This window comes from Tenrec ecaudatus, chromosome 6 (assembly GCF_050624435.1).
Source record: "Tenrec ecaudatus isolate mTenEca1 chromosome 6, mTenEca1.hap1, whole genome shotgun sequence".
In the NCBI taxonomy this organism is placed as follows: domain Eukaryota; kingdom Metazoa; phylum Chordata; class Mammalia; order Afrosoricida; family Tenrecidae; genus Tenrec; species Tenrec ecaudatus.
In genome coordinates this window covers 64,642,546-64,665,917 of record NC_134535.1, presented here as the reverse complement: position 1 = coordinate 64,665,917, position 23,372 = coordinate 64,642,546, and the positions used below count along the sequence as shown (strand labels likewise).

Below are 23,372 nucleotides of genomic sequence, written 5' to 3'. Positions count from 1 at the left end.
GCGGGGAGGGAGGGGAAAAAAGAGAACCTGATGTAAAGGGCTTAAATGGAGAGCAAATGCTTTGAAAATGATTAGGGCAAAGAATGTACGGATGTGCTTTATACAATTGATGTATGTATATGTATGGATTGTGATAAGAGTTGTATGAACCCCTAATAAAATGTTAAAAAAAAATTTATAGCCTCAGAAACCTGTGGAGGTGGCTCTACTCTGTCCTACAGGGTCACTTAAAGATGTTTGCCCCAAACAAAACAAAACAAAACCAAGCCTCACTCTCATCGAGTTGATTGTGACTCCTAGCAACCCTATAGGACGTAGAAGACTCCCCCGGGCCTTTCCAAGACTGTAACTCTCCATGGAAGCAGGAAGCTTCATCTTTCTCCTGTGGAGCAGCCGGTGGTTTGGGATGGCCGCCCTTGTGTTTAGCAGCCTGTGTGTAACCACCAGGTGCCTGGGGGTGTAGCAGTGACACGCTGGGTTGCGATCTGCAAGGTCTGCAGTTTGAAACCTCCAGCTGCTCCGAGGAGTGAGACAGGGAGGGCTATCTGCTTAGTCTTTACACCCGTAACGCAACGGCAGGCAGTCTGCACAGAAACGTTTACCAATATGGCACCGGGCTCACCCTGGGGTCACTAGGAGTTGGAATTAACTTGATGGCAGTGAGTTTTCTTTCTTTCTTTCTTCTTTTTTAAAAAATAAGTGACCATAATTTTATAAAGGATGCAAGGACGTGATTCTAAAAAGCTTAATGTAAAGGGAAAAAAGAACACAAAGTAACTGTCTACAATTAAGGAATACAATTTTATTGGAAAGCATGCATGCCAGGGGAATAAATGTAGATAAACCCAAACATTGAATGTGGGCAACTTCTCATTCTACTCACCACCACCCCCTTTTTTTTCTGCCCAAAAGTGTGAAAGTAAAGCTAGAATTCATGTCAGAAATAGATTAAATGAACACTAAAGGATATTTAAACTTCAAAAGGGAAAGGAGGGCTGTGGATGAATCCTTGCTAAGATCACAAACTCCTTATCTGCAACGAGGAAGAATCTGTGATAAGCTATATTACAAGCCAGAATTCATTTTACAGATAAAATTCAGAGGCTCCAGGGCCTAAGTGGCGCCCTTCTTTCCTTTTCATCTCGTCACTTAGCAGCTGCCTGGGAGGCACCCTATGGCACAGTGGTGATGTGTTGGGCTGCTAAACACAAGGTGAGCAGTTTGAAACAGCCCACCGCCCTCTACTCACATAAAGAGTTTCTACTCTCATAGAGAAGTAAGGCCGGAGTGCTCCTTACAGGCAAGGATGACAAGACTTGATCTCACGCACTTTGCACATGTTGTCAGGAGAGACCCTGGGGAAGGAGATCGTGTTTGGTAAAGTGGAAGGGCCGGGAAAAGGAAAGGCCTTTGACGAGATGGACTGACACAGTGGCTGCATCGATGGGCTCAGGCACAGGGGCGATTGTGAGGCTGGCCCAGGACCGTGCAGTGTTTCCTTCGGTTGTGGACAGGTTGACACGGGTCAGGGCCAACTCGATGGCACCGAACAACAACCACCACCACCATGATCGTCTCAGAAACACACAGCAGTAGTCCTACCCTGTCCCACAGGCTATCAGTCAGCATTGAGTGGATGGCCCCGAGTTACATTTTGGTTTTTAGAGCAGCTTCCTATGACTTTGATAAAATAGGATAATCATCTCCAAACTCCAAACCAAATCCACTGCCATTGAGTTCAGACTGACGCGTAGCAGCCCACTAGGACAGAGCAGAACTGTCCCTGTGACTTTCTGAGACTGTAACTCTCTACGGGAGTAGAAAGCCCCATCATTCTCCCTCAGAGGGTCTATCTTTCGTATCCCAGCCCAACCTGTAACCACTTTGCCCTCGGGTTCCTCTTGGGTGGGTAGGAGCCAGACTGACTCAAAGGCACTCGGTTGGGTTTTGGGTTTAGCCAGCCCAACGTGGGGCAGCTTTGCCCTATGGGATTTGCCCAGACCTCCAATAATGATTTACAAATAAACTCTGATTATACTCGTAGTTACGAGTTGGGCTGCTAAAAGTAAGGTCAGCATTTCGAAACCACCAGCCGCTCTGTGGGAGAAAGATGAGACTTCCTACTTCCATAGTGAGTTGCAGTCTCAGAAACTTCCAAACCTTGTCCTCTACGGCGGGCAAGGGTATGGGCCTCATTCCCTGATCCCCTTCCCACCCACCACACAGCGAGAGTACTGATTCCTAGTTCTCACAATGGTCGGGACAGGCAGCGTGCTGGATGCTGTGAAGCTTAATGCACCTGTCTGCCAACCGAGAGGTGGGAGGTTTTCTTCTTCTGACAGAAAGACCAGCCCCAGAGAACCCCGCAGAGCACAGTGGCACTCCTAGTGGGTGGCCAGGAGCCAGAATCAACTTGACAGAGGGCAGCGGGTCCTTTGCAGCCCAGTTGGGAGGGTGATCAATTCCAGCCACTAATCCATCTTCACCACGCCAGGCAACCTCCCAATGCTGGCAAATCACTTGCATGCAAGACCCAAACTCAGTGACCAGTCTCTGCTCCGAGATAACGGGTGAGAGTAAGGGGTCCTTTCACATGTCTCAGAACACGCCGGACACCTCCCACAGCCTTGTTTTGTCTGGGCTCAATTCCAAAGAAAAGAGAAGCCATGTGGGGAATGGGCAGCATGTTGCTTGGAGGGAGAGTGGCAGTGGGCAAGGAGAAAGGCGCATCCTGTCCCATAGGTCTGGTTGCTGCCTCCCAGGGCCCCCCAGTGCACGCTCACAACACAATTCTTCCAGCCTGCCTGCCCACTGCCACCCATTTTGTTGGTAAGTGATTTTTAAAACAAACGTGATATTTAGCACAGCACACCTGGACTGAAACGACTAAGCCCATCAGGTCCCCTGTCATGGTTGCTTAGCGCCCCCCAGAGCAAGGAGCGTGGAAGAGAGGGCTCCTTTGACCTCGGGCTATCACTAACCTTCCTTTGGGGGGGTACGTCAATGCACCCGCAATTTTACATGGCTATTGTCCTGTTCTAGAGACGGGGGTGGGAGCTCTGGGTGGCACGTGGGGAAAGTGCTCGGCTGCTCACCAGAAAGGCCATGGTTTCACCTCGTGGCCGTCTGGTTGCTGGTGTGAACTCACCAGGGCAGCTCTACTCTCTCATAAGGCTGCTATGAGTGGGGAAAGGGGTACGGCAGACAGAGAAGAGATGTTGCGAGGGCTTCAAATACATTCAGCATGGAGGAGACACAGAAGCAGCCCTGGTGGCACAGTGGCTGAAGCAAGTGAAAGGTCGGTGCTCTGTGGGAGAAAGTGGCAGCCCGCGGCATCAAGATTTACAGCTTGGAGACCTCTGGGGGCAGGGCTCTGTCCTCCAGGCTTGTTAGAGTCGGAATCCACTCCCCGCCAGTCGGGCTTTTGAAGCTCTCTGTACAGAGAACAGATGGCTTCCACACAACTGCTAATCTAATTTGAAAATAAAAATGTTGTAAATGAACTTGTTTGTCACTAACGACTCCAAGTCCAAAGACTTCCAAACTCCCTTAAATCGGAGGCTTTGTGTGGTCAGACCATTAAACTGACAGCACTGCCCGCATGGTTACTTATTTTAATGAATAAATATTCCAGGGGGGAATAAAGACTCCACGTTCATTTCAGTTTACTTTTTCTCCTTTTTTTTTTAACCACACAGGCCAATATTAGGTCCAAGGGATAGGGAGTCTGGAGGAGATATATATATATATATATATATTCTATATAGTTACACGGCCTGCCTCAAAAGATGAAATCAACAAGATCTATGAGACCCTCCACACGTTCGGTTTTCTCTCCCTCCCCCTCGCCTCCATCCTCCTTCCCTCCTCAATATCCTCCCTCTCCGCTCCCTGTTCCCACCCCCAGCCCCTCTGTGCAGTCATCAAAGTCTTCTCTGTTGGCAAAAACCACGTTCCTTTTTCTTAGTGTTTCTCTATAATAGCAGTGTTATTAAATAATTATAGATCTAAATGTTTGTAAACTGAAAATTTTTGAAAATTCCACTGCTACATATAGTGTTCTCCAGGTTTATCCATGGCTTGTGATGTTTGAGAGTTTTATTGTTAATTTATTTTCAATCATGTCCAGCATAATTGTTCATGTACTACCACGTTATTTTTTTAATTGATGCATAATATTCCATTGTATACATACATGAGTTGGTTTATCCATTCCTTGAGAATCAAAGTGTTTGGTTGTCTCCTTGTTTTTGCTATTGTGGAAGTTGCTGCAGGAAACACACATGCCTGTATCCGTTGCCTTTATTCCTTTGATTAGGGTGTACATCCAGGAGGGAGATGGCTGGATCATAAGGTGCTGGGATTGGTTTAAGGGAGGGCCATAATGATTCCCACAGTTGCACAACTCTGTAGTCCCACCAGTAACATAGAAGCAATCTGATCTCTCCGCATCCTGTCAGGGCATTATTGATTTGTTCCTGTTTTATTGAATTTTGCTACAAGCTCAATGTAGCGGTCTCTGACTCCACGACTATCCTAACGGCTGCCTGTTGGAAGCCCTCCTGCGGCACTGTAGACGGAAAGCCTGGCGAACCGCTCTCCTACAATGATTTGGCAATGGTTTTTTTGTTTGTTTGCAATACCGACTGAAGCCGATTGCCAGGACTTTCTTCCACAGTGCCACTGCTTATACTTGTGCCTGCAGCCTTTAGTAGTACCATCTGTTTGTGCTCCTGAGGACCACGCGTAGAGGTGACAGCCATTAACACCCTATGGAACCCTTCTCCGCCGTAGCACGTGGTGTTGGAAAGGACTACAGGCAACAGGGTCCGTGTTTCGGCTGTAGGCATCGGTACATCCTGACATCCTTTCCCTTGGGGGCTCACAGAGGGTGAACCCTGCCTGCTCGTTTCTGTCTGCTCTCTCTAGCCTCTGTGTTCCCAGAGCGTCCACTTAAATTCTCACATCCAGTCCTGTTGACATATGTGCATCCCCGAGTGCACCCCGATCTCTGATGCCTTTTTGCACATACTTCCCTTTGCGATTAGCCTACCCACATCTTCCACCTTCTTCTCCAATGGTCAGCGCTTATTTCTAGGAAGCCTGTCCTGCCCCTGCCCTCCTGAGTCACGTGCCACTCTCCACATCCCCACCAGCCTGGGTGGCAAGTGGTTACATGTTGGGCTGTGGTCTGCAGGGTCAACAGCAAAGCCACCACCTGCTCCGAGGGAGAAAGTCGGTCCTTGCTAGTCTCATAAATCTACAGTCTTGGAAACTCACAGGGGCAGTTCTGTCCTGCCCTGAATGGTGACTTTGAGGCAGCATTGCTTTGATGGCAACGAGTTTGGGTTTTGGCTTTTTTCTACATGCCCGAAGCAGCCGGGGCTTACTTCTGTCTGTCATTGTGCTTCTCCCCCAGCTTCTCGGCTGTCTCCCCACTAGACTGCGAGCCCCCCGCCCCTGGATATACATTATGTTCTTTGGATGAGTACCCTGTAGTCCATTACTGAGCGAAAGACTGCATTGAGTGCGTGGTGAATGAAGGAAAAAACTCAGGATGGGAACAGAGTTCTCAGAACTGAACCTTGCATGCTATGCTTTCTTTCAACCTATCTGTTGTCAGCTGAAACAATAAATAGGCAGATTACATAAGGTGGTTAGGGAAATTAAAATAGGAAAGGGGAGTAGCTTGCCTATTAACTGTTCTCAGTCTGACATATATTTACCTTTTAGGGTAAAACAACTGATTTCTGGTCAACAGATTATTAACTTCAGGGAAGGTCTTGGTTCTCAACAAAAGAGGTGTGGGATTGTTACTAGCTATTTATTCTTGTGTATTACCAGAAGATACAGTATTAGCATGGAAAAGAAAGCCGAAAATATTTCCCCAACATTGCTCTCCTTGGCCCAGGGCTCACCAAAGCTGTAACTGATGAGCCTTGTCTACCTGCTGCTAGTCCTCTACTATTCTACCCACTCGGTGGGCAGTGTGAGTTTTCTCCCATGGACTGAAGTATGATAGACAAGGAAAGAACACAGGCACAGCCGACTCTATCCTGGCCCCAGGCACCTCAGTGATGTCTCAAAGAGATCCTCATGTCCCTTGAATCACCTGCCCTTTAACCGACTGAGAAGCCTTTAACTAAAACCCACACCTTTCCACAGTGAACTGAACTCTACCTGTTAGTAAGTTTATGAGTCTATTCTGACGTTCAGAAAAATCCTCCCCGCCTTTCCAAAAAGGTTTCACAGAATAATGGACCAATTCATTAAAGTTCCAGGGGATGGTGGAGTCTCAGAATTTTTGATTGGGTCCATCTTTTTAACATGTAGTTATGTGCCATAAAATTATAACATATATATAATGGGAGACAGACAGGGCTTTCTGTTCTCCACACTTGATTTTAGCCAAAAGGCCGAGAAGCGATTAGGGCATTTTATTCTCATAGCTACCATCTCGGAATCTCTCAGGAGCAGTTCGACCCTGTCCGACAGGGCCGTGAGGAGTTGGCATTGACTCAGTAGCAGCGATGTGTTTGAGTTGGACTATACACAATAATAGATGATCAATATCTCATACTACATAAGACATTATATGATTATATATTAGCTAGAACTCAATATATGTGTTAGGGTTCCTCTTTTTTAGCTATAGTTAAGTATTTTATTGCCGAACACATTGCTTGGGAGCAGGCTGACACTGGCTTTCCAGAATCACATCCCCAAGGCCCTGGTGTTTGCAGATCTGTCCTTAATCTCTGGCCTCCTTCCTTGGCTGAGCCCACGGAGAAACGTGGAAACGTCCTCCCTGTGCTGCATGGCCGCAACAGTCGACCCCACGGAAGGAGAAGCAAGCGTACTGACCTTGTGCAGCTCCACAGGAGTTGGGGACATGATGTCCTTTATTTCCTGCTTCATTTTTCTCAGGGTGACAGACTTCCTGCCCGCGTCGGAGGGCAGCGTGTTGCTGCGGGTCGTCTGGCTGTAGTGCGGCCGAGAGGCGCTCCGCTCCTGGAAGCTGGCCTGCCGCCCCAGCTGGCTGCGAGGTGCGGGGGCCTCGTGATTCAAGCTCATGGTGCTCCCCGACATGATTGTTGCCTGTGGCATTGACAACGTTCAGAGACAATTAAGCCACATGGCGAAGGCGAGGTCCGGCTGCTCAACATTCAGCACATCTCTCCCTGGGCCCCGTCAAACTACAGTCTCTTCAGGGCATAGCCAAAGGCTGGAGAATGCACGTACTAATTGAACTACGAAAGGTTGGGAAAATGCTTCACCGGTGACATTTATAAGGCACATTTCAAATCTCATTTAAGTGCGTAAGCCACCGAGTTTATTTAATCAAATACCACCCCTGGCAGTGTGGAGGCAAATTGAAAGGCTCTGGTGTTTGCTTACTGCAGACCACAGTTTAAGCATCCGCTTTGCATGGAGTGGGCTTCCCCAATGGGATTTGTGGGCCATCACTGATGCAGCTCACAGAAATGAACGAAGCACTTTTCGCTGGGGGCCTGGGGGGTCTCTTTCCATGTTTCCTCTAGTTCCAACTTCTGTGCACAACTGCCTGGAAAGGGTTATGGGTACAGAGGAGAATGGTTCTCCCCAAAGTTGAGTACCTTATGCGAGAGTGTGTTGAAAAACACGTGGGAAAACAGAACAGAAAGAAAATGGAATTTCGCCACAAATGTGTTGAAGCCTAATCGGCTTGTGACTGGCTCCATGAGTTACTTGTCTACTGATTAACACTGATGCAACTAATAATAAAAGCTGGATTTGATTCCTAATTGGAATTTAAGCCTCACAGCAACACGTTGAGTGAGGTGAGTTAGGTCCTGTTACTCCTTCTGATTTACAGGTGAGGAAACTCAAGTGCAAAGAGAGTGACTGACCTAAGGTCACTAACCAAGAAAACGTTTTCAGACTATGGAGGCCACACTAAGGAGTGACTAGCGCTTTCATTTGTCATCTCCCTGAGATCTTGTCACTCCACGATTCCCTGGGTGTTCAGCTAGGCACATACTACTAAGGGACTCTGAATGAGGGCCAAGGATTGGCACACAGGGATAGCAATCTGTTGGGAAAACCAAACCAAGCTGAACTGCCAAATAAATATCATTACCCTGACTAGATGAATTCTTTTCCTGATAATTTTGAAAATAAAACCCATTATTAGAAAAAAAAAAAAGCCCAACCCCCCAAATCTTAGGGCTCCTTGAGGATTACCACGCTGAGTACACTGAGTAGGGAGGTGCATGCGTAGACTCACCTACATACTCACACTAACCCTATGTGGTAGGCGCTACAAATGCCTTTCCTTTGGGTTAGGAAAAGGGAGGCATGGAGAATAAATTGGGCCACTTGCCCCAGACTCTGCGATTGAAACCCGAACTCTTGCTTTTGAGTACCGGACTATGTATATTGTTTCTAGGGTTTAGTTTGAGCCATATAAATCGCCTTTTTAATAGATCAAGAAAACCATTCAATGTAACATTTAAGTACATGTAGGGGTTATCTGTATTGTGGTTTATTTCTGATAAGCTCCCCTTATAAAATTATGGAAACTTTTCAATTACTAGCTTTGTTGGTGTTTGGGGGGCATTTAAAAAAATGGTACTAACTCACATATATCCTTTCTTCATTGAATGTGATGTACTACAGCTGCCACCACCCAATGATTGCTTCCCTGCGTTGGCGACCAACATCTATTGTTTTTACCTACTTAGGTGAATTGTATTTGCTTCATTAGTATCTATATTTTAAATTCATCTGTTCATGGGACCAGCAGGTGACACATTAAAAGTAAAACCCTTAATTGCTACATCATTCAGACAGCAGTCCAGCTACACAAGCCTTAGCAACTACAGAAAAAGTTACAAACTGATCAGAAGTGGGTGATGATGGGACCGTTAGCTCACGCTTTCAGAGCATGGCTGGGAGCTTTGATAAATGTGAACTTCAAGTGAATTCGTGCTATTTGTAAAGAAATACAAAAATTAAAATACAGGTAGATGTATAACAGCTAAGATAAAAAGTTAAAAATAGTTTCAATGATCTAGGATTTACTTTGGCATAGTATGCATGGCCTTTGCTTTTATTCTGCATAATTCATCACTATCTGTTCTTGAGGGCAATTTAGCTTAAATGTTCTCTGGTAGAAATACAAGTCTACATTATATCAAATATCAATAGTCAGCTCAGTGCTCATTAATCATGATTGTAACAATAATAGAATCAATCTTCATTAAGCATTTATTATCATGTACTGTGATAAAATTATTATCATATACTTTGTCATAGGGTTGTTATGGTAGGCATCAGCTCAATGGTAGTGAGTTTTTGAGTTTACTGAATTAAATGCCATATAAGTACTAGATCATTACACTCCTACTATTTTAGAGATGAATAAACACGAGGGGGTTTAGTTTGCAGAAAAACATCGTCACCTTTTAATTCCATTTTTCCACAAACTTTTGGGCTAAGCAACTTGCCCAATTCTACAGTAAGACTTTTCCTCCCTGGCGAAAATGATGCATTTTCAAAGTTAAAGTTGAATCAAAATTATTGCTAGCAATAAAGTAACTAAATTTCATATTAATTCTAATCATTTTAAGTCTTAGCTAATCTTCTACATTTATTGCTGTGATAATGTGATTTAATTTTAAATACTGGATATACATTTTATATACAGAAACTTAGCTCCAATATTTTAAAATTTACTTTACATAATAACATCCCTAACCAAAGGGTGGGAGTTCACGGAAACCAACGTCCCCCAGTGCGTGTAATGATGCCCCAAGGGGAGCTTTGGAGCGATTTTGCCAGATACGTATACTATATCCCGGATTAGGGGCTACAGTATAATAGTTTTAAACTGTCAGGCAGCCACTGAATAATTTTTTCCTTAAAAGGGGGCGGTAGACCAAATATGTTTGGGAATCTGTGAATTTTAACGAACTACTGAACATTCTTCATCATAAAATTATAAGACTAAATTATTTATGTATTTGATAGTATTTGTCTTAGCTGAGTATTTTAATTTTTCTTTGCTTTATAAATTCAACCAATTTCCTTTCTGCATTTATAATTTCAAGGGCTGCATCCGGCTCATGAGATGATTCCGTTTCAGGGTGAAAACACAACCTCATCTTGGTCCATTCTACATCATCTTTTTCTGCTCCGTAAAAGAAGGTACTAGAAGAATTATCTTCAGAAGAGAAGTATCAGAATACAAAATGAAAAAGCATACGAGTCAAAAGATGCCATCGGAAGCAGGGGTATGCATGCGCAGATATCTGCATTAATTGTTCTCATGTAACAGGGTGGGCCCCATTTCTTGACCATACTACATACCTTACTACCATGGAGTCAGTGCCAATGCAGAGGCACCCTGTGAAGAGCTGCTTCTTCTTTGGATTTCCAAGACTGCAAATCTTAATAGGAGCAGAAAGCCTCCCCTTTCTCCTGCATGGTGGCCGGTAGATTGGAACTGCTGACCCTGAGCTTAGCAGCTCACTGTGCAGTGCATCCTGCCACCAGGGCTCTTCTTCCATCCACGTACAGGAAGTGGTAAAAGCTTAAATAGCCATCTGATACACAAACATCCTACTCATTTTGAAACATGTGTAAGAAGGAATCAATCGCTAATATCTTGATCTAGTTAAGTTTGATAGGGTTACCCATCTCCAGTCCCTTTAACTGTGCCCTGAAGCTGAAATTCATGCCAGGTTGGACGGGGATGTTTACAGACCCAAAGTCCTGTTTTTCTGTATATTCTCTTTGCAGATTCACAGACGTTAGAACCACGGAAAATGTTCACACATGCAACCGAGAAGCAAAATAATACGAAGATGAGTAATCATTTTAGAACTGCACGAGTTTCACCCCGTTAGGCCATTCACATTCCTTATGGTGACTTGGGACTCCATAAGACATCAAAATAAAAATGAGATTTTTGGCAGTGGATTTTTTCTTTTTCTTTTTTTCAGCTCAGAAAATTTAAAAGAACATAAAAGGAAACAGCTCAGGACTTCCCTAGACCAAAGTGTGAATTCTGTCAGCAAATTCATGGCTTTGATTAAGGAACTCGCGGGAGGCCAGCTATTACACACCATCTCAGTCCTCCTTGAATTCACACTCAGTGAGCCTGTGGAATCTGGGTTTGCAAAGACCAGGGAAGTACCAGGTGTTATCCTGGCTGCTTATGAAACAGACCAGCCTTGTCCACCAGCTACTTTGGCATCAACTGGAAGGGCGAAACAAGAAGAATGAAATTTCCTCTTATGTTCCTCATAAAGATCAAATTCATGTCTATACCAGGTACAAATGAAAACATGCCAAAGACACCTTTCTTAAGCAACTCAGAGAATGAGATGCGCCACTGCTGGGGACTTAGCTCGCTCCTGAGCGCTTTGCTGGGAAACAGTCAGGGACAGTCAGGGTTAGCAGAGCGCAATGGCAGAAGCCACAAGTCAGTAAAGCTTGGGGGTGGGGAGAACGGGGAAATAAATATTTTCCACGGCATTATCGAAAATCAAGTCACTTTCCAGAGGGCAAGGGAAGCGGGGAGGGAGCGGAGGCAGCTTCACAAGCAAAAGTAGAAACAGAAAGGGTAGGTACCAAGAGAGTCATGTTTCTCAAAGACAGACGCCTGTCAGCTTTCTCCTGTGGAAAGGGGTTACAGCTTTTAAATGACTGCTGTGAGAAATGCAAACTCAAGAGGAACAAAAAGAAAACCATGAATGTAGAAACCAGAAACTCAGCAGCAGGACCGAGGTTACCTCAAGTTCTCTCAGAATTCCGGACTGTCCGCAGGTCTCTAAATCCTCCAGCGCCTGCGACCAGAAGTTCTCCTCTTGCTCCGCCTCCGCGCTGTCAGGGGCGCCTGCAAAACTGGTCCAGAAGCACAGCCCGGGTTAGGAAATTTCCAGACAGACTTTCTTCTTTTCCTTGAATCCCTCTCTCTATTTTTTTAACAAGCTTTAATACAAATCTAACCGTATTTTCCCCTAAGCATTCCCATTGTTAAATTATGTCATCATTGGAAAGATTTCTTGGTAGATTAAGCCGACTGTTTAAAGACACTGGTTAAAGAGCTGACCAACCTGTGGATGGTTGAGCATTCTAATTCTAGACGTGCTCTGAGGTACTTAGAACCTTATAACTCTGTGGACTACAGGATCTTTCTCAGAATCGGTGCTATCAGGATTAGGTGCAACCCGAGGTCAGTAGGCACACCTGTCACTTGGCTGTTAGCTGTCAGGAAGCCAGGCCCTGGTTTCTGGCGACATTGTGTCCCACAGGATTGAAATGTTGTGAACCATAGAGTTTTGGGGGGTGATTTTCCTAGCCTGTCTTTCACTTTGAGCTGTAATAAATGGAGAACCAACCAGTTAGCTGACTTGATCATGTTCACCGTATAGTTTGGCCAGACAGAATCCCTCTCTTTGACCTCCCATGTAGGGGGAGGTCAGATGCTTGCAGACATCCTCCCTGAGGGCGATCTGTTGCCAGACTGCAGTGGGCCCCACTCTCTGCTCTTAAGGACAATGGACAGGCCTGCAGTCATGATTTGGTTCCTGTAGGTGGGGTTCACACCCTACTGATAATGGTTCCTGTGGAGATCCAGCTACCATCCTGACTCTGGGATCCGCCCATCTTGTCACATGTATGCCCCCAATCCCTCCTCTTCCTATTGGGTGTATGTCCCTAGACCACCTCTCTCATTGCTGTATCACCTATAGTGCAACCCCTTCCTGTGATGTATGTCCTCACCTGTAATTAGTGGGCTTGCACCCCCCCCCAAAAGATTTATAGGTCTGGGTTAGCTATAGAGATCTCCCTCACTCTCTCGGCTCCCCTCGCCTCTCCCGTCCCCCTTTGCCCTCCTTCCCTTCCCTCTCTCCATGTGGCCCATCAAGCGGGGCTGAGGTGAGCATGCTATCATGAAATGTGTGACTCCATTATTGCAATATCTCCTTTGTCTCTCATGCTCTCGATGACTTTAATATTTATTTGTCTCAACCTTATAATTGTGCTTACTGAACCCATTATCCGTGGTAGGGGGCTGGCACCCCCAACTCAAACCACACTCCCACACCAAACAAAGCGATATTCGGCTTGGGTCTGGCTTTCCAGACTGTGGCCTCCAAGGAAGGCCAGGCCCAGTACACTGGGCCATGTTGTCAGGAGCGACCAGCCCCTGGAGAAGGACATTGCTTAATAAAGTAGAGGGGTCATACACACAAGAGGCAGGCCCTCCCTGAGATGGGTGGACACAGTGGCTGCAACACAGCTCCAACCTCAGAACACTGGAGAGGAAGGTGAAGGATGCAGGACTGGGCTTAGGCATAAGGCTGCTATGGGTCAGAACCGAGTCGAAGGCCTCCGAGGACAACACGATTAAGGATGCGTTGTTCTTGCAGTTGTTGGGTGCCAAGGGGTAGATTTTTGACTCCTGCGACCCAAGGTGACAGAGCAGCACTGCCACGTAGGATTGGCTCGTTGGTAGGATTTAGGCGGGGAAAGGCTCTAGTAGCACAGTGGCTAAAGCACTTGGCTACTCACCGAAAGGTCAGTGGTTTCAACTCCCTAGCAGCTCTGTGGGGGAGCGATGTGGCAGGCTGCATCAGTAAAAGTTCAGCCTCGGACACCCCACGAGCAGTTCTTCCAGGGTGGCTTGCTGGGAGCAGGAGCTGACTTCACAGCAGTGAGTGTGGTTTATGGTGTTTGTTGGTTTTTAGTTGTTAGGGGAGCAGACTGTCAGGTCTTTTCTCCCAAGGAGCTGAGGAGCTGCTGTGTAGGTTTGAACCACGGACAACCAAGCAGTTAGCACTGCATCACCCAACTCAGTCAGACCAAAGGCACTGCCATCAAGCTGACGCTGACTCATAACAGACCCTGTAGGGCGGGCCAGAACTTCCCCCATGAGTTTCCATGACTGAAACTCTTTATGGGAGTAGACAGCCTCATCTTGCCCGGGTGGAGCTGCTGGTGGTTTTGAACTGCTGGCCCAGCGGGTCGTAGCTCAACTTGTAACCACTATGCCACTATTGCAGCACCACGGCCCCTCTAAGTTGCTTTAGGAAATGCAGAGGCAGGTGGGAAAAAACAACAACAAGCAAAGCTGGATCATGGCCTCACTAAGTAAATTTCAAAAATACACTTGGGTATGGCTGTGCGAGCTATAGCCATACGGCCCTGGTGAGAATATGTTCACTGCTGCATCTATAGGGAAAGATGAATGGAAATGGAAATTTTACCTAAGACAAAAATGTGTTTCCTCCATTGATTATAAACATCGTAAGAAAGCAATTCAGTGTAATGACTGTCTCTGAATTTCCTTAAAACACTTCGGTAGGTAACAAATCATACTTCTGGGTTAAAAATATAGGGCCTTCCAAATGTTTTTAGTTATTTGTAATGTAACTTTAAATGGGAAGTTACCATTTAAAAGACAGGAAAGGGGAGCTGGTCATCACAAAGTGCAGGGACACTGTAGATGAAGTCTATTCGCCAAGCCCTACTTCAGTTTTATTAGGGGAACCTAGCACTTGCCCTTATGTGGGGGCGCCCAGGCTGCGGACAGTTGCGCATCCTAGAGTCCTGCCTGCAGGGATGGGAGACGGGTCATGGTGGCCACTTCAAGAGGCCCATGGCAACAATCTGTGCCCCTGGAAGTGGAGATGTTCAGGTCTGGCCTAAGTGAGCACAGCGTTGGCTTTGACATGGTGGCTGGGGCGAGCACCTTACCCACTGGCTGTGGACCGGTCCCACTCTTCATTACTCAGCCCCACATCTGGGAACGTCTGGCTTCTTGGCTTGGTGACCGGGGACAAACTGCCTCTCTGCTTCGGACTCCTCCATTCGTACGTGTTGAAGTTGTACCCTGAAGCCTGGAAGCCTGTGCCTAAAACACAAACGAGGGGTTATGGTCCACTTTTGAGAACACCCAAAGAAAGAGCTCTTTACTGACCTGTCCTTCTGTAGGGCTTATGATAGTTTGTTGAATTTTGTTAGAATTTAACTGAATTTGAGATCATGTTCATCAAAGATGAATACTAAAACCTAACATTCAAAGCAGAATCACACATATTGTCTCAACAGATGCTTCCAGAAACCTTAAATAAGGTCTTTAGACCCATATAGTAGGGCCCACTTCTCTGGATGGTGTTTCAGATGACTCCTGCTCTCTTTTGTCTGAGCAAGAAATCTGCTGTACTCGCCAGAACTGACCCACCTTTTTCTAGAGCCAACTCTAGAAAGTCAGAAGCTGGAATTTCCAGCCCAGATGGCCCTGGGTCCATCTCTAGCCTACGAGACAGCACCTAAGCCCAGTCTATCCTCCTGAGAATGGAATTATTTTATGGACATGGGCTAAGGAGTAGCCAAGGAGAGCAGGCATGTGGCTGCAGACGCCTAGGCATGCCAGGGCTGCCGCTGCCATGCCCCCGATGCTACAGGTGGGCCAGAGAATCACTTAGTCCAGTGAGAGAGGCCACAGTGAGTGAGGAGAGGGATGGAAAATCACCACGACCATATTAACCAGAGGTTCCTGCGTTGCTCGCTGCCTCTACTCTGCTCCACGGATGTGATGCTTGGTGTGTCTGCGCCTTCAGATACTGTATGAAGCCACGTTCTGGTGTGATCTGTGGGTTTTCATTGGCTGATTTTTGGAACGAGGTCACGAGACCTTTCTCCCTAGTCTGATTTGGCCGGGGACATGCTGCTCAATTGTCTACCACATAGGACTGCTGGTGTTTTAAGGACAGTGGCGCAGCTTCAGCACTATAGCAACATGTGAGCCGTCACAGTACAACAAGCTGACAGCTTACTGAACAGATGGTGAGCGCCTTTTAGGGACATGAAGTGCCTTATTTTGTATCACTTTATTCTTTGTATCTATCTCGGGAAGTAGCTATTATTAGTATTTGCCTTTACAGGAGCGGACACTAGAAGCTTAGGGTAGTGGTACAAGTACTGGGGGTACTTGCAAACTTTCTAGGGGGTTCAAGACATCATTACAAAGACTCCGCTTGCAGGTCTTCAAATTCCAAATGGACTTCTTCCCCAAATGTACCTAACTGAGGAGGTTTCTGAGATCAACTTTTATCCTTTCTTCCCTCGTCTTTCAAAAACCCCAGTGGTGTGGTGGACCACATGTTGAGCTGCTTCCCACAAAGTCACCAGTTCAAACCCACCAGCTGCTCGACAGGAGAAAGATGAGGCTTTCTGCTCCTGGAGAAGATTTGCAGCCTCAAAAACCCACAGGGGGCACTTCTCCAGGGCTGCAATGAGTCAGACTAGACCTCTTCGTAGGTTCTCCCTTTACAAGTGAAAGACATGTTCTCATCCATTTCAAACCTTTGGTAGCGCGGTGCCTTGGAGCGTGAAATCGCTCAGCCTCTAAGACAAAGGATAACTAGAGAAAGTGAGAAAGCCCCCTCCTGAGGGACGGTGCCGCCTTGGGACCAGCGCCTTCCTCGAACCAGGCACAGACCCTGGTCAAGGCGTTTTGCCTCTCTCTTACTCATCTACCACTGTCTGCTACAGTTGAAGTTCCGAAGTGCGAATGCAACGGCTGTCAGAGCTGGTGCATTATGATGTTGATTTGCATTGCAAAATGAAGACTGACTTCTTTTCTGATGGGAAGTTGAGTCTGATTCGTTTGATGGGGGAGGCAATGAATAACGGCTCTGGCCATTGCATTAGTTAGTGGACAGTATTTGTGAATTTGAATCAGCTAACTTGCTGGCTTCAAGATTTTGATAAACATACACTTCAGGCTTATGTACCACATCCTGGAGTTTATGTATATTTCTGGGGTACGATGGTGTGCTGCAGTTACTAAACATGACCCTTCTAGCCCCAGTCCTCCAATTTGTCATGTAGTGTAAATCCCACCTATACACCTAAGTAATAGTTGGTGTGAAAAGAAGAATTGACTTTGGGGTTTAAGCTGTTTCTTTACCAACGCCTTCCTACTTAGGTAATTGAAAAAGCAGGAGGCTGGAATAGGGAACTGGCTGAGACTAGACTGGCTCACCTAAGATTGGCAGAAGTGACCAACATCTAACTCTTTGATGCCAGAATGCAAACACACACTGTCATCGAAGGCCCTGATATGGGCACGCCGCCATCTCTACAGTGGCCTCTAAGTCCGTGCCAACGTGGTGATGCACACAAGACTCTAGTTACTGTCCTAAAAGGCTGGCCCAGGACTCAGGGTACCAGTGTGCTCCTTTGCCTGGTTAAGTAAGTGAGACTTTCTTTCACTAGGGGACATTTTACATGTCTGTAGTGGCACTGAGCAGCGTGGGCAACTTTTGCTTTTTTTTTTTGCATTGCCTCCTCGGTCTGGATTGCTTCTCTTTGACCTCAGTCAGGTTTTGGGACTTGGGCTGCAGCTGTGGTTCAACAAGCCTCAATCTAGTGTGAATAAGAGGGGTCCTCCAGATGAACTCCAGATGTATGACTCGCCAGCCTTCCCAGGCACATGAGCCATTTTCTTAATGGTCTGTGATTCTGTGAGACATCGCAGCGAACTGTGGAACCCTGGGAGGTAAGGGAATCTATGGAGGGGAAGAGTGGTGGTTGATATCAGGGATAATAGAGTAGGTGAAAAGTTGGACATTTGGGACACCTTTAATTTCCACCCCATTGGGACTTGAACTTCCATCCTATTAGGTGCAGTTGAGTGACTTAGCTGTTTCACCACCAAGGGTCTCATGCTACCATTTGTTAGAGGGCAGGGACAGTAGAATGGCCAGTGGACAATAATCTGATTAAAAGGATCAGATATCAAGAACCCATAATGCCTTAGAGCCATATGATGGAAACACGCAACAAAACAGTGTTTGGATACCACAGATTAGACCAGGGGTCCTCAAACTAAGGCCCACGGGCCACATTCGGCCTGCTGAGGATATTTATCTGGTCCGCCAGGTGTTTTTTCCCTGCTTTGTTTTTTACTTCAAAATATGATATGTGCAGTGTGCGTAGGAATTTGTTCATAGGTTTTTTTTTGGTTTTTTTTTCTTTTATATAGTTTTTTTTTAAAACTATAGTCCGGCCCTCCAATGGGTCTGATGGACAGTGAACTGGCCCCCTGTTTAAAATGTTTGTGGACATTTTTGGAGAAGAGAAATTATTTACAGCTCAATATCATTCTCTTTTTTTCTCAGAGAACTATGGACGTGTGGCTAGCCATTGGGGGAGAAGCCTTATGTAATGAGGTATTAGTTTTCTCTCAAACCTATTGAATAAAGTACGTACGCCTGAGTGTCTCCTTGTCTCGCGAACAGGAGCAACTGGGTAACTCTATTTCTTCCTGGCTCATGCTGACAGACTATCCATCTTCTTTTCCATCCCCAACCAACCCCCAAGTATGTGGCATGTCCCTTCTGTGACACAAAGAGAATGAAGGGAGAATGGCATCTTATGTTCCTCCACTGCCTTTAAATGTCCTAAGAACCAGATGTTGCACAAAGCTAGGGGCATTTATCCAGGATGAGCACTAAAATCATATGCCTGTTAAGTTTCTGGGTGATTTCTGGGAGAAAGTCTAACAGATTTGACTGAGAGGATTAACATTCCGACTCTTCTTCCAACTGTGATTTGTAGGTAGCTACTGGTGTGATAGTGAGATTATTCCTCATGTTTTATAAACTTGAGGAGCAGCAACAAAGACTTAAGGCCCTCAGCAAGATGGATTGACCGTATCTGCAATAATGGATTCAAGAAAAGGCACAATTATGAGGATAGTGCAGGACCAGGCCACGTTATGTACTGTTGTCCCTCAGGTCACGGTGGGTTGGAATCAACTTGATGGCACCTAACAGCAACAGTGAGTTTATTAAGGACGGGATTGGGAAGATGCGCAATCTCATATCAACCCAGACATACACAAAGAAGTCTCATTATAATATGCACTATTAAATGATTAAGGAGCCATAGTAAGTGCTGTGGTGTAAGTGTTGGGCTATTTTCAAGATCAGTGGTTCAAACCCATCCTTTGGTCCTTGGGAGAAAACTGAGACTGTTTGTTTCTATAAAGCTTTTATAGTCGAAGACTTCTGGGAAGATGGCAATACAGTTGCTTAGAGGGAAATTCAGCACTGCTGGAACGCAGGAGGAGCATCATAAAGATAAATAGGCACAGACCCATGGGGTTTTGAGGGGCTGGGGGCCTTTGGTTTACCATAATGGAGGCTGGTTAGGGCTTGACCTTAGCCCCACCACTGTCACTGCCAGAGTCAGGACAATTTGCAGCTCCATGGGCAGGGATCGTGGGTCAGCTACATTGCTACTTTTATTTCCCTCTCTTCTCTATATCCCCCCACAGTTGAAGAAGGCTGTGCAGGGGCTTTTTCTCAACACAGCCAGAGCTTGCTGCCACCTTGGGGGCAGGGACTAAACCTTTGCAGTTCCACAGGCAGGGATCAGGAATCAGCTGCATTGTTACTTTTGTTTCTTTCTCTTCTCTCTATCCCCACACAGTCTCAGCGGGCTTACTTTTAAATTTTTTTCCCTCCTCTTTGTGTCTTTCCTGTTCTCTGAAACTCCACTGCTGACCTCCAGAACACTCCCCTTAGCCTAGGGCACACCCAACTAAGTGAGTTCCACTCTGTGCAGCTAGCCCGAGGCTGGAGAAATATCTGCCGACCTCCACCAGGGGATACTCTGCTCAACTTCTTACCTGGGAATCCCTGCCTATGTGTCTGGGGGCCTAAGCTGCTGCAGGAACCTCTGCCCAACCTCCGCAACACCAAAGCAGCCAACCTACCTTCTGGGTAACTCCCCGGACAGGGAAGCCACAGGAGGATAAAGTGGTAGGTTAATTCCATAGAGAAATTAGCTGTAGGCAGCTCGAAGAAACACTCCTACAAGTCTCCCAGAGAGAGCCAGTGCTCTCTGACTCCCTGGAAAATGGCACCTGGATCCTTAAAAAAGAACGCAATGCAAACAACCATCACCCCCAACGACCTCAATGAAAAAAAAAAGAGAAATAAAAGGCAATGATAGAAGATGTCTGGAAATTAATGACATGCGTAGTAGAAGCTGATATTGAACTGCCACAGAAAGAAATTTTCAGAATGCTGCTTGGAGTCATACAGGATATGAGGTAAACAATACAGAAAAAAGATGGAATGATATAGGAGATAAACGGTCAAACACCAAAGGGCAAAACAAGAGCTTGGGGAGGAGATAACAAAAACCAGTAGTAGAAACACAGACCTCGAGAATTGACTTGAGGAAGCAGAGAATCGCATCAGTGAATTGGAAGACAGCCAAGCAGACTTTAACAAATGCTAACAAAAAACTAATAAGATCATCAGAGAAGCTGAGGAAAACCTAAGAGCTATATCTGATGCTATGAAGCAGAACACCATTAGAATTATTGGCTTATCGGAGGAAGATCCAACAAAGAAGTCATCTTCAACAACAGTGCGAGAATTCTTGGAGGAAAACTCCCCCAGTTTAATAAATGAAAACCAGGCAACCATTCAGGAGGCTAAAAGAACACCAGCTATACTGAATCCCAAGAAGAAGTCACCAAAGCACATAATAGTTAAACTATCCAACTGTGAGGAAAAGCAGAAAATCCTGAGAGCAGTTAGGGAAAAACAAGCAATCACATATAAAAGTTCCTAAATATTAATATGCTCCGATCTATCAGCAGAAACTATGAAGAAGAGGACAGAGTGGAGTAACATATTCCAAAAATTGAAGGAAAACTTCACGCACCCAAGAATACTCTACCCAGCCTAATTATTGATCAAAATGGATGCAGAAGTAAGAGTCTTCCCCAAAAAGGAAAAACTCAAAGAATATGGTAGAAGAAACCCAGCTCTACAAAATATCCTTGCCAACCCAGTATTGGCAGAAGAACAACGCTCATCAAGCACATATAAGAGACCACCACATAGAACAACCTCACTCAGAGGGAAGCAAAGAGAAAACAGACCCCAAGATAGCAATGGCTTAAGGATGGAAAGAAGTCAAGAATGATACACACACACACGTACAATACACTAATGAGAAAGGAAAGTAGGAAAACACCCAACACGAAAGGTATAAGATGACATCACAGATTCCGCAGATGGAAGAAATAACCCTGAATATCAATGGCTTGAACTCAGGTATTCAAAGACTGAGACTAGCAGACTGGCTTAGAAAACACAACCCATCAATCTGCTGCCTACAGGAGACACATCTCAAGGATACAGATAAAAATAGGCTGTGAATCAAAGACTGAAGAAAGGCATACCAAGCAAACAGCAATTCAAAATAAGCAGGGATTGCAATCCTAATCTCGGATAAAATTGACCTCAAAGTACAAACCATAAAAAAGAGACAAGGAGGGATACTATATAATGCTCAAGGGAATGGTAGACAAAGAACCACTAAGCACTGTAAACATATTCCCCAAATGAGAGACCCGCTGAATGCGTCAACCAAACACTCCAAAAGATGAAAAAAGAAATCACAGCCTCAACAATTATAGTGGGTGACTCCAACACACCACTCACTGAGAAAGATAGATCACAGGGAAAGAAACTCAACAAGGAGGCCAGAGATCTAAACACTACAATTTGACCTGATAGATCTTTACAGAGCTTTTCATCCAAAAACTTTCACATTCTTCTCAAGCTCACATGGCACATATTCAAAGACAGACCACATGCTGGGGCATAAGGTGAATCTACATAAATTTAAGCATATTGATATCATACAGATTTCTCTCTCTCTGATCACTGTGCCATAAGGAAGACGAAGAAAATAAGAGCAAACAATTGGAGGATGAATAACTCTCCACTGCAAAAGGAGTGCATACTGGCACAGATCAGAGATGAAATTAAGAAATTTCTAGAAACCAATGAGAATGAGCACATGACATACCAAAACTTATGGGAAAGAGCAAAGGCAGTTATCAGAGGAAGTTTCATAGCAATACATGCACACCTGCGAAAGGAAGAGAGACTCATGATTGATATGCTGGCACAAAATTTACAACAACTAGAGCAGAGTCAGCAGGACAGTCCTAATAGCAAAATAAAAGAAATAATAAAAACCTGAGATTCAGGAGAGGGGAAATAAGAAAACTATGGAAAAAATTAATGCTCCTAAAAGTTGGTTCTTTGAAAGGGTAAACAGAATCGACATACGGCTGGAAAACCTAAACAAAGAAAGGAGGGAACAAATTTCAATAGCAAGAATAAGGGATGAAAGAGGGGACATTACAACAGACACTAATGAAATAAACAGGATAATTACACAGTACTACGAAGGATTGTACTCCAATGAATTCAACCATTTGAAAGACATGGACAAATTCCCGGGAAAACAATCCCTCCCTAGACTATCCTCGATGGACATTAAGAATCTCAACAGACTCGTAGCAACAGAAGAAATATACAAGATTATCAAGGGATTACCAATAAAAAAATCCTATGGACCAGATGGATTCACTGGAGAATTCTACCAAGCATTTAGGGAAGAACTAACACCAATCTTACACAAACTCTTCCAGATGATAGAAAAAGATGGCAACCTCCAAACTCCTTTTATGAAGCTAGTATAACTCTGATATCCAAACTGGGCAAGGCTCCCACAAGAATCGAGAACTACAGATATATATCCCTAATGAATATCGATGCAAAAATCCTTAACTAAATATTGGCCAATAGGATACAAAAGTATATAAAACAAATAATTCACCATGACCAAGTGGGATTCATACCAGGGATGCAGGAATGGCTCAACATATGAAAAACCATCAGTATCATTTGCTGAATTGACATGAAAAACTATAAGAACCACATGAGAATATCGATAGATGCAGAAAAAGCATTCAACAACATCCAACACCAATTCCTGTTTAAGACACTTGAGATGATAGGAATGGAAGGAAAATTCCATAGGACAATACAAGCTATATATGAAAAGCCAACAGCCAAAGTGGTAGTCAATGGAGAAAAGACTAACACAATCCCACTGAAAAAGGGGACCAGACAAGGATGCCCCTTGTCCCCACTCTTATTTAATAACATGGTAGAGGTTTTAGCTAACAGCATAAGGCAAAGAAAAGACATCAAAAGGTATGCTTCTGGGGAAGGAAGAGGTGAAACTATTGTTATTTGCAGATGATATGATTTTATATATGGAAAATCCCAAAAGTTCCACAAGGGGAGTACTGGAAGCAATAGAGGAGTTTTGTAGAATGGCAGGATACAAGATCAACAAACAGAAGTCCATCAGCTTGTTATACACATGGGATAAGACCACAGAAGAGGAGATCAAAAAGGTGGTACCCTTCACAATAACCAAATACAAATGGAAATATCTAGGGATATACCTGACTAAAAGAACAAAAG

At 45.1% G+C, this 23,372-nt stretch overlaps 1 protein-coding gene across 5 annotated transcripts in view; it reads right to left on the bottom strand.

Moving 5' to 3' along the window:
• GRIP1 (glutamate receptor interacting protein 1) overlaps window positions 1–23,372 on the bottom strand; it is a 477,907-nt gene that overhangs the window by 11,383 nt on the left and 443,152 nt on the right. For 3 of the 5 annotated variants that reach the window (XM_075552787.1, XM_075552788.1, XM_075552789.1), the window contains 4 exons: window positions 14,749–14,905; window positions 11,778–11,889; window positions 11,617–11,661; window positions 6,865–7,098 (listed from right to left, as the gene is read on the bottom strand). In XM_075552787.1, coding sequence (XP_075408902.1) covers window positions 6,865–7,098; window positions 11,617–11,661; window positions 11,778–11,889; window positions 14,749–14,905 — 548 coding nt within the window. The remainder of the gene's footprint in view (window positions 1–6,864; window positions 7,099–11,616; window positions 11,662–11,777; window positions 11,890–14,748; window positions 14,906–23,372) is intronic. The other 2 variants (XM_075552790.1, XM_075552791.1) reach the window with 1 other exon arrangement.